At 38.0% G+C, this 16,150-nt stretch overlaps 1 protein-coding gene across 1 annotated transcript; it reads left to right on the top strand.

Annotated features, from left to right (window-relative positions):
- The first annotated feature begins 9,382 nt into the window (after positions 1 to 9,382).
- Positions 9,383 to 11,906, top strand: LOC148116260 (vomeronasal type-2 receptor 26-like). Its single transcript, XM_087883549.1, has 2 exons — positions 9,383 to 9,488; positions 10,447 to 11,906. Exons 1-2 carry the CDS (start codon positions 9,383 to 9,385, stop codon positions 11,349 to 11,351), a joined length of 1,011 nt encoding a protein of 336 aa, XP_087739675.1. The 3' UTR covers positions 11,352 to 11,906.
- Positions 11,907 to 16,150: the final 4,244 nt, after the last annotated feature.

The following is a 16,150-nucleotide window of genomic DNA, read 5'->3' as shown; positions in this document are numbered from 1 at the left end:
TTTTGGGGAACATATATTTATTTTTCTGTCGAGATATGTTTTTATAGAAGCCAAAAGTGATAGATAATGGGATAATTTTGCCAAGAGGAATTCCTTCCTAATCCATTCTTCATAAAAGTATAGTGTAGTATATTCTCTGTATTAATTTGACGTAAAGTTGCCTTGGCTTCTGACAATTCACCACCAGACAAAATATGTAACCTCTTCTTCCTAATATGTAATCCTTCTTCTTAAGAAGGCCAGAAAATTAAGCTTGTCACTCAAAGTGAGCCAGCCTAAAAGACAGGCAATAATCCCCATAATGGTGACCCTTAAAATTTACTCTATCAAGAATCTCACTTTCTCCAGCTCAGTGTTGGCTTTGAGAGCCCTCTGGAATGCAGATCAGTTCACCCTTCCTTTTTCCGGATTAATCCCAGTGAATTTGCTCAGTATGAGGGTTTAATTCAGCTGCTCCTGTATTTCCACTGGAACTGGGTTGGGCTTGTGGCCCCTGAAGATGACAGAGGAGAACGTTTCATCTCATCTCTGACGCCAATGCTCCAGGAGAAGGAGATCTGTTTGGCCTTCACTGAAATATTTAAATCGGATTTTCTTGCTGCTCCAATGTTGAAAATACTTCAGATTTTGGAGACTTGGTCTAAAGCTGAAGTGATTATTCTGTTTGGAGACTCTAATAGTATTACAAATGTACAGGCAGCAATGAGTATCCATGAATATTTGAGAAAGACATCATTTTGGAAAGCTTGGATCTTAACTTCCCATTGGAAACTTAGTGTGGTGAGGAATCAAGACGTATCGAAAGTAGTAAAGCCCTTCCATGGGGCTTTGCATTTTAGGCCCCACACTGGGGATGTCTCAGAATTCAGCCATTTCCTCCTGTCTTTAGACCCCTTGAAGCCACAAGGGGACGTCTTTCTCTCGCTATGTTGGGAAATGTTGTTTGGCTGCAGGATCCACAAACTAGGTGAGATCCTTCCAAAGGGAGAGAAACAATGTACAGGAAAGGAGAATTTACAGAATCTGCCATCTTACGTGTTTGAAACAAGCATGGAAGGTGAGAGTTACAATATCTACAATGCCATTTATGCTGTGGCACACGCATTACATGCAATGCATGGATCTGGAGCACGACCAGCCATGATGAGGCTTGCAAAGAGGATCTCAAATATTCAGTCATGGCAGGTAATCCCAGTGATTTTTTATCTAGTCCACAGATCTTTAGATAGGAATCTACCTATATGCATTTCTTGCATTAAATATCTATATGCGATCTATATGCTTTATTTGTAACTTTCCTTTAAGAGCCATACATATCTTGTGGACAGTACATTGTCTGGGTTGATATACTTTTTACATAATGCTAAAATAATAGTACGATTAGATATACATAACCATAGTATTCTGACTTGTCATGCACACTGTAATTCTAGCAAATTATTATACATCAGTGTTTGTAATAGTATTTTCCCAATTTGTACTTTCTACTCTACTCCTCATTTTTAATATAGCCCCCATTTTGAAAACTATTTTGTCTCTATCCATCATCTTTTTTTTTTTAAATCATCATTTAATGACCTTTTGGTAGCTTTTTCATTGATTATCTATATACATATATAATGTAACTTATTAGATAGATAGATAAATAGATAGATAGATAGATAGATAGATAGATAGATAGATAGATAGATAGATTGATTGATTATATATATATATATATTAAAAATAAACCCTGTCATTAGAATTAAATGAGAGGTATTTGTTGAGAAGGGATAGAAGGAAAAGAGAATTAAAACAATCCGATTGTTCATAAGAGCAAAGTTCCTGGAAGGACATCAGTGGTTGCCTGAGAATTAGGTGTAACCACTTCAAGGAGAAGTGGTCATCACAGAGCATGATTGTCAGATGTAAATGCCTTATTCTCCAATGTGTAAATAATGTATATATGGAACATCAGAGGTTAACTTATTCTTTGGACTTTAATGTATTCATAACTTACCACTCCCATTCCTAGCTCCACCCCTTGTATATATAAGGAGCCACCCTCACCATTCTCGTCGCTTCTACCTTGAATATTCAGTGAATATAGAATGCCTATCATAATTAAAAAGAAATATATTTAAAGCTCTAACTCCTATTATCTTTATTGAGTCTGATCCTGAAAATATTGCAACAAGCTGGTAGCAGAGGATGGTTAATTGACTCAATAAGTAATTAAAAATGTCCAAGAAAGATAGGCCCAACACCAGGGCCTACAGCAAAGAAATAGAAACTGATCAAGAGATGATCAACGAATCCACCAATGCGATTTCGAGAGAATCCGAAGAATATACCACTGAAGAAGAAGAACTAATGAGTGAAAATAATGACCAGAAAGAAATCGAAATAGAAAATAACGAACTCAGGTCAGAGATATTAAAGATACTAAAAAGCCAAAAGAATGATAAAAGTCTCATCGCGGACCTCCAGGAGATGCTGAAGAACAGCGGAGCAGCGAGAGAGAAAAACGTCATTAAAGAAAAACCCAAAGATCAAAAAACCGTAAGTGAGATGACTACTGAGAAAATAGTTGTTAAAAAGAAAAGATGTGATCCCGCGCGAAATTTTGAATGGCAGCCATCTTGGTTTCAACGAACTTCAAAAGAGAATGGAGCAGAGCCAATCAAAACGCTCAGTTCAAAATTTCTGGCGCGAAAAACACTATCAGACGAAGAAAGTGAGAAAGAAGTCTCAAACTCTTCAGATGATCCAAAATCAGAAAGTGAAGACGATTTAACAAAATCTCAAGTAAAATCAGCAATGAAAACGCTTTTTGCTGCTTTTGGGCCAAGACTGAAAATTACCAAGACATCTACGAAGAAGCAAGAAATCAAACCGGCGACTCAAGACCTGCACGCTCCCATCCTGACTTCGAAAGCGACGACGCCCGAGCCCAGAGAGCCATGCCGATTTCGCCCTACACCACAGACAAAATCGAATACCAACGCACACAAAAAGAAGAAAAGAACCGTCGCCACCACCAGAACCCCAAAAACCGAGCCAGAGACCGACTCATCTGAGGAGGAGCGGATCGAGAGAGCTGAAAGGGAGAGAACCTTCCACGACGCCACCAAAGAAGAAATGAGCAACGCGCATGTGCGAAACTACGTAGACGATCCAGAAGGACTTGAACTGGCCAGAGAACCGCGCAGACTCATTGCAAGCATCCCAATGCCGTTCTGTAATTTCCTGCACTTGAGAGATCACGGACTGCCCCAGGTTGTAAGTAATGGACAGAATAATGTAGGTAACTTACCCAGTGACTTCCCAAAACTTAGAATTGATGGCATTAATTTACAAGAGTGGTATCAACAGCTTCAGGTTATTTTCATGAAAGAAAATTTACTATTCTTTATAACTAGCCCTCCAAGAAGACCTTGGACTTTAAAAATAGATTGTTTACATCATAGAGCATTTTTCATAATAATATCTAGCGTGTCTCCTGCAATGTATCATAGCATCAAACCAAACCTAACTGTATCAGAAATAATTCAATGCATGTTTAATCTATTTCACAGCGATAGCGTAGCTACAACCACAAGAATGTCTAAGGATTTCTTTTCCTCTAGAGTAAAACCAGGGGTTTCTATAAGTGAGCATTTGATAAATCTAAACAAAATAAGAGCTGAGCTACAATTGAGGGGGGAAGTGATTTCAGATCAAACAATGAAAAGTGTTATTATCAATTCACTTGATCCATCATGGGATAGCTTTATGTCACACTTAGATACCATTAATTTGGGATATTTATCCATAGAAAGTCTATCTAACAAATTGATAGCAGAAGACAATTCAAGAAAAAATCGATCCAGTAACCAAACAGACCACAAACCTTTTAGGAAAGTAGTCTTTCAAGATAAACATAATGAGGCCTTTAGATGCTACAATTGTGGATCCAGGGAACATAGTAGAAGAGACTGCCCCAAAGTCTCAAGAGAGAGACATAGACCAGAATATAGGAGCAAATATAATTACAGACAATCTTCCACAGATAGACACAAATATAGAAGTCCACCAAATTACAAAGAAGGTAGAAGGGGTAGAGAAAATTCAAAAGAGAGGAAATCTGGGTCACTGAATGGGCTAAATAAACAAGACAGCACCAGAACACAGCAGGATGAGAATAACAATTGGCTTATTGATTCTGGTGCAACAAATCACACCACCAACAACAAAAGTATATTATCTTCATTTATAGAAGATAAGTTTGTGATAAAGGTAGCTAATCAAGAAAAGGTTCAAGTACTAGGCAAAGGAAATGTGACCTTGCCTGGTCTAGGAAAAATAGAGGGGGTATTATTAATCCCAGAAATACCTCACAACATACTAAGTGCCATAAAATTAAGCAGAGAATCTGATATCAATATAGTTTTCTCAAAGGGGAAAGCAACTATAGAAAAGAACAAAACAAATGTAGGTACTGTAATGATAAAAGGAGGTCTACCCTATCTGATAACTAAAGAAAGATGTTTACATAACATTGATTCAAATATGGAAGATTGTATTGAAGCAGATGATGAAAATGTCAGTAACAGTGACAATGATGAGTGTAGAATAACTCATGATCACAAAAATACATACAAGGAAAAGAAACCAAAAATAGGTAAACCAATTCATGATGAGTGTGCTCACATCTTACACAGGAAGTTAGGACATGCAAGCTTTCCTGTAGTACAAAAAATGACTGAACACGCAGAAGGTGTCAAAATAAAAAATTGTGAAAATTATTTGGAATGCTCAGTATGTAAGTCCACCAAACTAAAAACCAGTCCCAGACCAAAAAAATCTAACAGATCAACTAACAATATTTTTGATTTGGTACATATGGACTTAGTTGGTCCATTAAGTCCCTCAATTACCTATAGAAAACGTTACTTCCTAACAATAGTGGATGACTACAGCCGATATGGTTTTGTTTACACATTAAAGCACAAGGATGAAACATTTCAGAAATTTAAGGAATTCTACAAACGTATAGAAACACAACATAATATCAGAATAAAGCAAATTATGACAGATAGGGGATGTGAGTTCATGTCTAAAGAATTCTCCCAATGGTTAAAGGATAGAGGAATGTTACATTTCACGTCCAATCCTTTTTCTGCATTTCAAAATGGAGTTGCAGAGAGGAAAAATTCCACACTACAAACCATGATTAGGTGCACATTAGAAGATGCTGGTTTAGGCAAACAATTTTGGTCAGAGGCATTACATTATTCGAATTACACTCAAAATAGAACCTGGTCCAGTATTGTGAATAAGACACCATATGAGGTGATGTACAATAGAAAACCCAAATTATCACACATGCACATATTTGGAGTCACTGCAGACGTACACATACCTAAACAATTGAGGAGAAAGGGAGAAAATGTATCCAGGAGATTAAGATTCATGGGATACGAAACTGGAACCAAAGGGTACAGATTTATTGATAGTAATAACAAATTTATAGTATCCAGAACAGCTGTGTTCCATGAACAGGCCAATTGGTCAAAATTGCACCTTAATGAAATATTTCCTAATAAATGTAAAGATACGATATCTTGCAAGGAAGGAACAACAGAAAATCAAAATATTAACAAAAGTAAGAACAAAACCAAAACTTGGACTAATAGTCAGCATAAAATAAAGACAGACACATTAACAAAAAAGGAAGCTAGATATTTGCATGATAACCATAGCAAGCCTGAAAGAACTATTAGAAACAATAGAAACCAAATACCAAATAAATATAAAGATTACATAATGCATATGAATGGAGAACAAATAACACCTAATACATATGAAGAAGTATTGAAACTTCCACATGAAGAAAGAGAAAAATGGGAACTAGCTATGGAAAAAGAGATGGAAAGTTTACAAGGATTAAATGTATTCACACCTGCGATCGCACCTAAGGATAAAACAATTATAGGTACCAGGTGGATTTATAAAATTAAGAACTTAGAAGGAGGCAATACCTTATACAAGGCTAGACTAGTTGCACAAGGCTATGCACAAAAATATCCAGAAGACTATACTGATACATATTCACCCACAGTGAGAACAGAGAGTGTCAAAACAGCCCTTGTAGTAGCATCTGCACTCAATCTGGACGTATTCCAATATGACATACAGACCGCATACTTACATGCAAAATTAGATAAGGAAATATATGTAAGAGCACCACACAGTCAATACACTAATAAGAACGAAATTTGGTTATTAAATAAGAGTCTGTACGGATTAAAGCAATCCGGCAAAAGATGGTACGATTGCTTGGTAAAAGTACTTAAGACCATGGATTTCAACGCCACCACTGCTGATAACTGTTTCTTTGTAAAAAAGAGTAATGATCATATTGAATTTGTATTAATTTACGTGGACGATATTTTATACATTGGAAAGCATAAAGAGAGCAGGGAAATCTTTGTAAATAAGTTAAATGAACACTTCTCACTGAAATCTCTGGGTAAAGTGAATAAATACCTTGGTGTGCAAATTAACAAAACTAAAAGGGGATTCAAACTTACACAGAAAGATAAAATCATCGAACTCCTAAACAAATGTAACTTAAATAATGCTAAAACCTGTGACACCCCTATGCAAACTGATTTTCTTAGAAACACTGATGAATCTTCCCCTGAGTTTAAAGACAACACATTTTACAGATCAGTTATAGGTTCACTCCTTTATATATCTAATTGGACTAGGCCAGATATTGCATTACCTCTCAATCTATTGTCAAGATATGTTAGTAAACCAACCTTGTATCATTGGGAAGCTGTCAAAAGAATTCTAAGATATCTGAAGGGTACATTAGATTTTTGTTTAATGTTGGAACCCAATAATGACAGAGAACCAAAAATTACTTGTTATGCTGATGCAGATTGGGCTGGTGATACATCATGCAGAAAGAGTACTTCTGGTTATGTTTTTCTATTGAATGATTGTCCAGTTTACTGGTATACTGGTAAACAAGAACTAGTAGCCACTTCTACTACAGAAGCGGAATATGTTTGTTTGTCCAAGGCTGCAAATAACCTTGTATGGTTCAATGATCTGATCACTGATGTTTGGAAGAAACCCACCTTACCATTTATTATGCATGAAGACAATAAAGCGGCCATTGAAATATCCAGATCCGATGCAATTGGACAAAGGTCCAGGCATATTGATATAAAGTTTAAGCATGTGAGACAACTGTCTCAAGACGGATTCATTAAAGCAATACATTGCGATACTTCTGAACAATTAGCTGACATATTAACAAAACCCTTACCTTCTAAACAACACAAATATTTAACTTCTAAATTATATGTATTATATTGTCCTGAATCAGAATGTAATTGGTGTTGTGTAACGAACCGGCATTTAGAGGGGGATTTGTCAGATGTAAATGCCTTATTCTCCAATGTGTAAATAATGTATATATGGAACATCAGAGGTTAACTTATTCTTTGGACTTTAATGTATTCATAACTTACCACTCCCATTCCTAGCTCCACCCCTTGTATATATAAGGAGCCACCCTCACCATTCTCGTCGCTTCTACCTTGAATATTCAGTGAATATAGAATGCCTATCATAATTAAAAAGAAATATATTTAAAGCTCTAACTCCTATTATCTTTATTGAGTCTGATCCTGAAAATATTGCAACAATGATGACAATCTGGGTGCAAGTCCTAGGCAGGAATTTTTGTAGAATCTCTTCATTTTCTCTCAGTAGGTAGCCTGAATCCAATCTGTAAAAAGACACTCAATTCATTTTACTGTTGTGTCTTAGAATTCTTTGTGAGTCCACCCTATTTTTATAGTATGTTGTTTCTTGTACTGCTTTGTTTGTTGTGTTAAGTCTCTGTCAACCTCAGCATACGAAGAAGAACTCAACATGGTCCTAATGGGTTCCTGATCTAAAATTTCAACATCAAAGGATAAATTATTCCTCTCTGGACAGTGAAGTAACGAATTCTCCATGTGGTCCTTCTTGGTCAGATCTACTTCTTCATTCTGCTCTCTTTGACTATCAGCTAGAGAAAGTCTGGCTTGCAAAGTTATGATGGAAAGTATTTACCAATAAAGGAGAATATTAGAGGTTGAAATGAAGAGTCTTGGTGCTCTAAGAGCATTATCAATGCTAGAAGGGAGTGATAACACTATCAATGTTATCCATTTTAGGCCATAAAACATCTGCAAGAAAACAACCACCCTCAGATAGCTCCAAGGACCATGTCGATTTAATTATTTAATCATTCTTTAAATGCATTTCTCATGGACTCAAATAAAATTAAAAATGTAACTTGCCAAGTATCACAAAACAAAACTACACAATGTAATTTAGAATATGGAATTAAAATGTTTATATGTAGCTATCATTCTTGTAAGATTGGAATTGAAGAAGCCATGATACTGATGACCAGCAAAATGTGTCGTCATTGAAGTTGAATATTTGATGTTACTTCTGATTACTTTGACCTCCATTAAGGGAACTCATTTAGCTTCTCAGATATGGACCCATCTCCTAGGCTGATTATGACAGAAACCAGGATGTCCTATGTGTGGAGTTCAGCCAATTAGTCCAGGTGTCTTTTTTTTTCTTTCAGATTCTCCCCTATCTGAGGAACATCAAGTTCAACAACAGTGCTGGAGAGGAAGTCTCCTTCTCAGAAAATGGATTGGTTTCTACTCGTTATGATCTTCTCAACTGGCTTTTCCTCCCCAATCAATCTTTTGTCCCCGTGAAAGTTGGGCAAATAGATTCGACGGCTTCCCAAGGAAAAGATTTCACCATTAACTCCGATGCAATCATCTGGGTGACAAAGGTGAGCTGGAAGGAAACGTTGTAAATTCAGCAAAGCATTCATTCACTCCAGGAGATGCATAACACCCTTTTCACTGGGAAACAGTAAAATTCAGGGATTTGATGAAAAAACATGCTTTTGAGTGGAACACATTTGAGATTTGACTTCTGAAAAGTCCAGGATAGGATAGGTTAGGAAGAATTCCTGCTTGAAACCTAAAACACTATTGAAGCAAGCAAGAATGGTTTTCATGGACCATTTCCATTCAGTTGGATCCCCACGGTTCTTTCTTTTAGAAAGAATTTAGCTCCATGTCACAAGCCTTCCTTTGCATTTCGAGGTCCCAGTTCCATCTCCAGCATCCGTTGGTGGGTCAGGATTGCATTGGCCTGACTCCCTCTGGAGCTTATCCTGATTTCTGGTAAACCATTTTTTTTGAAGACGTTCTAAAGTTGGAAAGTGCAGTGTACAAATGAATAACTGAAGAATAATCTTTGCCGAGGCCACCTACAGTATCTCTCATCTCTCTTTTAGAAGGTGCCCTTTGCCAGGTGTGGCATGAAAAGGTGCCATGCAGGAGAGAAAAGAAGCGTTCCAGAGTGCAAGCAGGTGTGCTGCTACCAATGTGCCCCTTGTCCAGAAGAGACCATTTCTAATGAGACAGGTAGACACGCTTTAAATGTAGCTCTTCCAGGATCAAGGAAACCAGTGGAAAATATTAATTTTGGCAGGATTTACATGATTCAGCATATTCATACTTTTCAGCAGACCCTCTCAATTCATGAATCTTAACTGTACTCCTCCACAGGCCTCTTTTCTTGCTCCTCATAAATTTAATACAGGTTGGTTACAGGGTTCTGAGTAATCCACCCATATCAAGCAAAACTCCAAGGCAGGTAGATTCCTCAAAGAGTAGCTTTATTGGATATATCATATTGGAACAGATTCTGGTGAAAACCGACACTGAAGATTCCCACAGTTTTCACCTAATTAAAAGTAAAAGTTTGTCACTTTCTCAAAACAACCAGTCACATGGTCCAATTATATTGCTATCTTGTTGCCTGGTGACATGACTCCACCTTCCTCTGAATATATTCTGTGAGAATATCCTTGGTTCCGAAGAGAAAGTATTTTGCTTTGGCTACAAAATCCCAGCTATCTAAAATCCTGCCTCCCTATTCCTCAGCTCCAGTGTGGCAACATTGAAGGTGTCAAGGTGGCTCTGTTCAGGTCAGCTTCAGGATTGACAGTTGGTTTTGGGGCACAATTCATGGGTTCCCTACTTGGCTTTCTACTCCTACTAATACATCCCATCAGGAAAACCAGACACCAATCTTTCTGGGAAAGAATGGGATGTGAGATTCTAGCTTTAATCTTAATTAACGACCTGCCTCTTCTATCAGAACACTCAAACTCCCAGGAAATTTATGGACCTGTCTGACACAGAGCAGGTACATCTATCTATGCTAACCCTTCCCTGCAAAAAAGTTTGAATGGGTGGATTCGAAGCATAAAGGAAAGATGTTGAGCCAGTTTTTCTGGCTAACTCAGCATTGTCAATTTGGATGGATGATTTGCCCTTGTTGATTCACCATGAAATTCACACTGACCCTTTATTTCAGATGCAGCTTGCTGTGACCCCTGCCCAGAAAACCAATATCCCAACAACAACAAGGACCACTGCATTGCCAAGAAGATCCACTTCCTTTCCTATCAAGACACCCTAGGATACATTTTAGTTTCTCTCGCTCTTTCTCTCTCTGGGATCACATTGGCAGTTCTGGTGATTTTCCGTAAAAATCACAACACACCAATTGTCAAGGCCAACAACAGAAATCTCACCTACATCCTCCTGGTCTCCCTCCTGCTCTGCTTCCTCTGCTCCTTCCTCTTTATTGGTCGACCTGGGAAGCTCACTTGTCTCTTCCGACAAACTGCCTTTGCCATTCTCTTTTCCCTTGCTGTTTCCTCTGTCTTGGCAAAAACTGTCATGGTGGTTCTGGCCTTCATGGCCACCAAGCCAGGGAACAGGACAAGGAAACTCTTAGGAAAACCTCTGACAAACTCCATTGTCTTAGCCTGTCCCCTGGTCCAAGCAGTTCTTTGTGCCACCTGGCTTGCAAATTCTCCTCCATTTCCCAACTTTGACTTCCATTCTTTAGTAGGAGAGGCCATCTTGGAATGTAATGAAGGCTCAGCTTTCATGTTCTACACTGTCCTCTCCTACCTGGGTGTTCTGGCCCTCATCAGTTTCACGGTGGCCTTTTTGGCTAGGAAATTGCCTGACAGCTTTAATGAAGCCAAGTTCATTACTTTCAGCATGCTGGTCTTTTGCAGTGTTTGGATCAGCTTCCTCCCTACCTACTTGAGCACCAAAGGGAAGTCCATGGTGGCCGTGGAGATCTTCTCCATCTTGGCCTCTGGGGCTGGTCTCTTGGGTTGTATCTTTTTCCCCAAATGCTACATTATCCTATTTAAGCCCAATCTCAATTGCAGAGAGAATATAATGAGGCACAAGAATCTCTGATTATAATCTCTGATTATAAATATGAAACATATTTATATTGATACCCAATTTACACACAGGTGACACTAGCTTCATTTTGATCTTGGTTATTTTTCAATTTGATCTCATTTCTTTTAAAAGTGGAAATCAGAGGCGGGCTTGTCCCTTAAACAATTGGAAATCAAGTGATGTGAGTAATCTCAGAATGTCTGTTAATCTGCAACAATCACCCACTTTTTTTATTAATCCTAGTTGTCCCAAAGATCAACGATAATAAACATTGATATTGTATATCTGGATATTAGTTTCCAAAATGATAGTTTCCCATTTTATTAATTTTAATCAAAAGCATATTTAAGAATATGTTGGGTTTGTTTCACTCTCAGTGTTTTTAACCTTGTTCCCTTCCACTGATGCCTGAGGCTTTGCTGAATTTCCTACTGGATTTTTTCTTTCAATTGACTATTAGAGGGTTTTTTCTTTAATTCTAGCATTGAAATGAACTATATTGTTTTATTCTCTATTATGTTAATTGAGAAACATACTTTATTAATAAATAATTTCATGTGAAATTCATATTGATAAATATTTTTCTGCTCTTGCTCTCTTCTTGATATTTGCCAAATATTACGAAGAAGGAAGATAGGTAGGTGGATGGGTGGGTGGATGGAAGGAAGGAAGGAAGAAAGGAAGGAAAGAAGGAGGTAGGGAGGGAGGGTGGGAAGAAGGAAGGAGGAAGGAAGGAAGGAGGGAGGGAGGGAGGGAGGGAGGGAAGGAAGGAAGGAAGGGTGAAGTTAAATGCAATGTATTGTGAGTAGTAAGAAAGATATGGTTGTGTGATATTCATTTGCTTATTTAATGAACTTCGTGGCGAAGGTTGTTGAGAGTGTGGTTGTGCGACAGCTTCCCCAGAACCTGGATGAAACGACGTATCTATATCCGTTCTAGTCAGGTTTCAGGCCTGGGTACAGTATGGAAATGGCATTGGTCGCATTGGCTGATGATCTCTGGAGGGCTCGGGACAGGGGTTGCTCCTCTATCCTGGTCCTGTTAGATCTCTCAGTGGCTTTTGATACCATTGACCATGGTATCATGCTGCACCGGTTGGAAGAGTTGGGGGTGGGAGGCACCATACTATGGTGGTTCTCCTCCTTTCTCTCCAACCGGTCGCAGTCTGTGTTGATAGGGGGGCAGAGGTCGACCCTGAGGCCCTCATATGTGGGGTGCCACAAGGATCGGTCCTCTCGCCCCTTTTGTTCAACATTTATGTAAAGCCGCTGGGCATGATCATCCGTGGTTTCGGAGTGAAGTAGCACCAGTACGCTGATGACACCCAACTGTACATCTCCACCCCGGACCACCCCAACGATGCCCTTGAAGTGATGTCCCGGTGCCTGGAGGCCGTGCGGATCTGAATAGGAAGAAACAGGCTCAGGCTCAACCCATCCAAGACTGAGTGGCTGTGGTTTCCAACATTCTGATATAGTCAGCTGGTGCCATCGCTGACTATTGGGGGTGAATCATTGGCCCCCACGGAAAGGGCTTGCAACTTGGGCGTCCACCTGGATTCACAGCTGTCTTTAGAACAGCACTTGACAGCCGTAACCGGGAGGATTTTTCATCAGGTTCACCTGATTCGCCAGTTGCGTCGCTTTCTAGATCGGGACTCCCTACGCACAGTCACTCATGCCTTCGTCACCTCTTGTCTGGACTATTGTAATGCTCTCTACATGGGGCTCCCCTTGAGGAGCACTCCGAGGCTCCAACTGGCGCAGAGTGTGGCTGCGCGGGTGGTTATGGGAGCGACGTGGCGTTCCCATGTAACACCTCTCCTGCGCGAGCAGCACTGGCTCCCGGTGGTCTTCTGGGTGCGCTTCAAGGTTTTGGTTATCACCTTTAGAGCGCTCCATGGCTTAGCACCTGGTTATCTATGGGATCGCCTGCTACCACCAATAGCCTCCCACCGGCCAGTACAGTCCCATAGAGAGGGGCTCCTCCAGGTGCCGTCGGCCAAACAATGTCAACTGGCAGCCCCTAGGGGGAGAGCCTTCTCTGTGGGGGCATCTACGATCTGGAACGAGCTCCCCCTGTAGATACAGAGGATCCCGGATCTGTGCACCTTCCGTCGCGCACTCAAGATTTATTTCATCAAGCTGGCCTGGCCTAAATCTTTTCCCCTTTTAAATGTAAATTTTAATTTGTTTTTAAATTATTGGGTATTTTAAATTTGTCTCAGCCAAATTATTTAATTTGTTTTTATTCTATTTTAAATTTTTGTATTTATGTGTTTTATTCTGTGGCTGTTCACCGCCCTGAGTCCTTTGGGAGTAGGGCGGTATATAAATCCAATTACAGTTAAGAATACAGGACATGCTTGACAGCTGGTTATTTGGGCATGCAAATGTCTGTTTACTCTTTTTTTTCCATTTTTTTATTTTATAAACAAACAAACAATACATAATCAATCATTCAGTGTATCTTCTGAATACATCTTTTATGTCTTCTTTTTACTCCTCCAGTATTTATCATATCTTAATATTATCATTTCATTTATTATGACATTTCCCCCACATTTCTTACTTTTCTATTAATACATTTATCTATTTTTTATTTTATTAAAAATTATACAACAATTTTATCCCCACAAAACCTTTAACCCCCCTCCCCCTGCCCCCCCCGACTTCCCAGAGCAAAAACAGGGTATAACATTTAACAAACATAAGCTAAAATATGCTAAGTTACTACAAGATTCAAACCTCCCTCACACTCTTTAACTCCCCTTTTAAAAATTATTCATCAACCTTCCTTTCATAAATTCTCTTATCACATTTCACACTTGTTACTAAAATCCTTTCCATACCTTCTTTTTCAGCATTACTCCCTAATAAAATTCTAAATTAAACATTTATCCTCTTTGGTCATTCATAAACCACTTGCCAATTTCTGTTTGTTCAACATTACTCCCTTGTAAAATTCTAAATTAAACATTTTAAAACTTTCTTTAAAGCATGTCTTTTTTTAAAAAAAATAAATTATTTTAGGTTAAACATTTTAAAGTCTCTTAATACATCAATAAGACATTCTTCAAAATATAAGTTTCAAACCTTTTTTTTTTTAAAAAAGCTAGCCATTAAATTTTAAATTAACCATTTTAATACTTCAATAAGTTTTAAAAAGCTATCCAATTTTAATTAAACTTTTTTACTTCAATAAAACATTCTTCAGAATATAACCTTAAAGATACTGTTAATCCATTGGGTTAAGTTATTTCTAACTCTTGAGTTCATTCTTCAAAATATAAATTTCAAAACTTTCAGGAAGCTATCCATTAACTTTTAAGTTAACCATTTTAATACCCCAATAACTTTTAAAAAGCTATCCATTTAGTTAAACATTTTTACTTCCATAAAACATTCTTCAAAATATAATCCTCAAAAGGCTATCCCTTAAATTATATCCAAAACTAAATATAATAAAACACTTCCTTTATATCATTGTCTTAAGATAAACTTAAAAAATACTAATTTCAGTAAGCTTTTCAAATTTATTACTAAGATCCTCCCCAAAAGAAATTGATCTTCCATTCTTCCTTTCTTTCTATATTTTTTCCAGTCCTTCTTCTTCAATAATACTTTCTTCTTCAGGATTGCTCCTCCCCCTGATTTTATTTTTGAAAATTTTTGAATTTGGATTTGAGGTTGATGTATCTTTGGAATCCGTTCTCTTCTTAGAATTATTTCCTTTAATTTGGAACCCCCATTTCGACTTTTCCTGCTTGTATAATCAGTCATTTCATTCCTTAAATATTGATTCTGTCTGTAAAGCCAAGAATTGTCACGGTAAAATTCATCAGTCTGCAGGAAAGAGTGTCAGCATGTCAAGATGCATTTATCCTAGTGCTGACATGAGAAGGAGAACGCAAGTGTCTGCAACGGGACGGTTGCCTTTCACCTACTTATTTTAGCTGGAGATAATGTCCCCTAGGAGATGGATGGGAGGGGGGAAATTCTTTGAATTGGAGCAGTAGATTAGGGGTGAATGATTGGGAAGATGGCCAATTAATGCAGAGGAGTGGGGGAAGGAAGAGGAGGGATTTTGGGTCAGCACGGCAGTGCTGGCTGCATGGAGTCAGTGTAAAAGTTGCCGTGCTAAATAAAATGGAAGTTTGTTTGTTTCAAAAAAGACTTTGTTTGAAATGCAATTTATTTGAAGATGGCCTGAAAACCTGACAAAGAGTCTATTTGCTGCTTTTCAGTTGATTACATAGAAGCCTCTATCAAAACCTCTGTTTCCAGTGTGCTAAGCTCCATCTTAAACCTGACAGCCTCTTTTTTATCCTCCAAAGTCAAATTAGCCTGGTTAATTTCTTCCTCTTTTCCAGCCAGCAAATCATTGTTATTCTCCAAATTTTGATTTTGAACAGTCCTTTTAATTGATTCTAATATAACAGAAGTATGAAAATTTAAGAGTTCTTGTAAAATCTTTACAGTCACAACTTGTGAGTTTGCTGACTCATATAATAATGATCCTCCATCCTTGATGTCAGCCATATTTCAATTTTCACTTTGAATTTATTCAGCTATCAGGTCAATAAGTCCAATTATTTTCCACACAATTTAAAAGTGTAAATTAGTTGAGGTCAATACCATAGTCTTTTCCATTCCACTTCCACTTTAAATCTTTTTTTAATGTGTAATCCAGTAGCTTTAACAATGTTGCTAGTGTTAACAAGCACTTTCACTCATAAGTTTCGTTTTCACGCCCTTAGGCGCCATATTTTTTTTATTCTTAAACGGAGTTAAAGTTCAATACTTGCATTT

Source organism: Pantherophis guttatus, chromosome 1 (assembly GCF_059756535.1).
Source record: "Pantherophis guttatus breed Tessera chromosome 1, ASM5975653v1, whole genome shotgun sequence".
In the NCBI taxonomy this organism is placed as follows: Eukaryota; Metazoa; Chordata; class Lepidosauria; order Squamata; family Colubridae; genus Pantherophis; species Pantherophis guttatus.
The sequence above is the reverse complement of the archived record's forward strand: the minus strand, read 5'-3'. Positions and strand labels throughout refer to the sequence as shown.

Coding starts and splice junctions, on each gene's coding strand:
- LOC148116260 (XM_087883549.1), top strand. CDS start 9,383: ATGAAAAGGTGCCATGCAGGAGAGAAAAGAAGCGTTCCAGAGTGCAAG. Junction 9,489..10,446: donor GACCATTTCTAATGAGACAG/GTAGACACGCTT, acceptor CCTTTATTTCAG/ATGCAGCTTGCTGTGACCCC.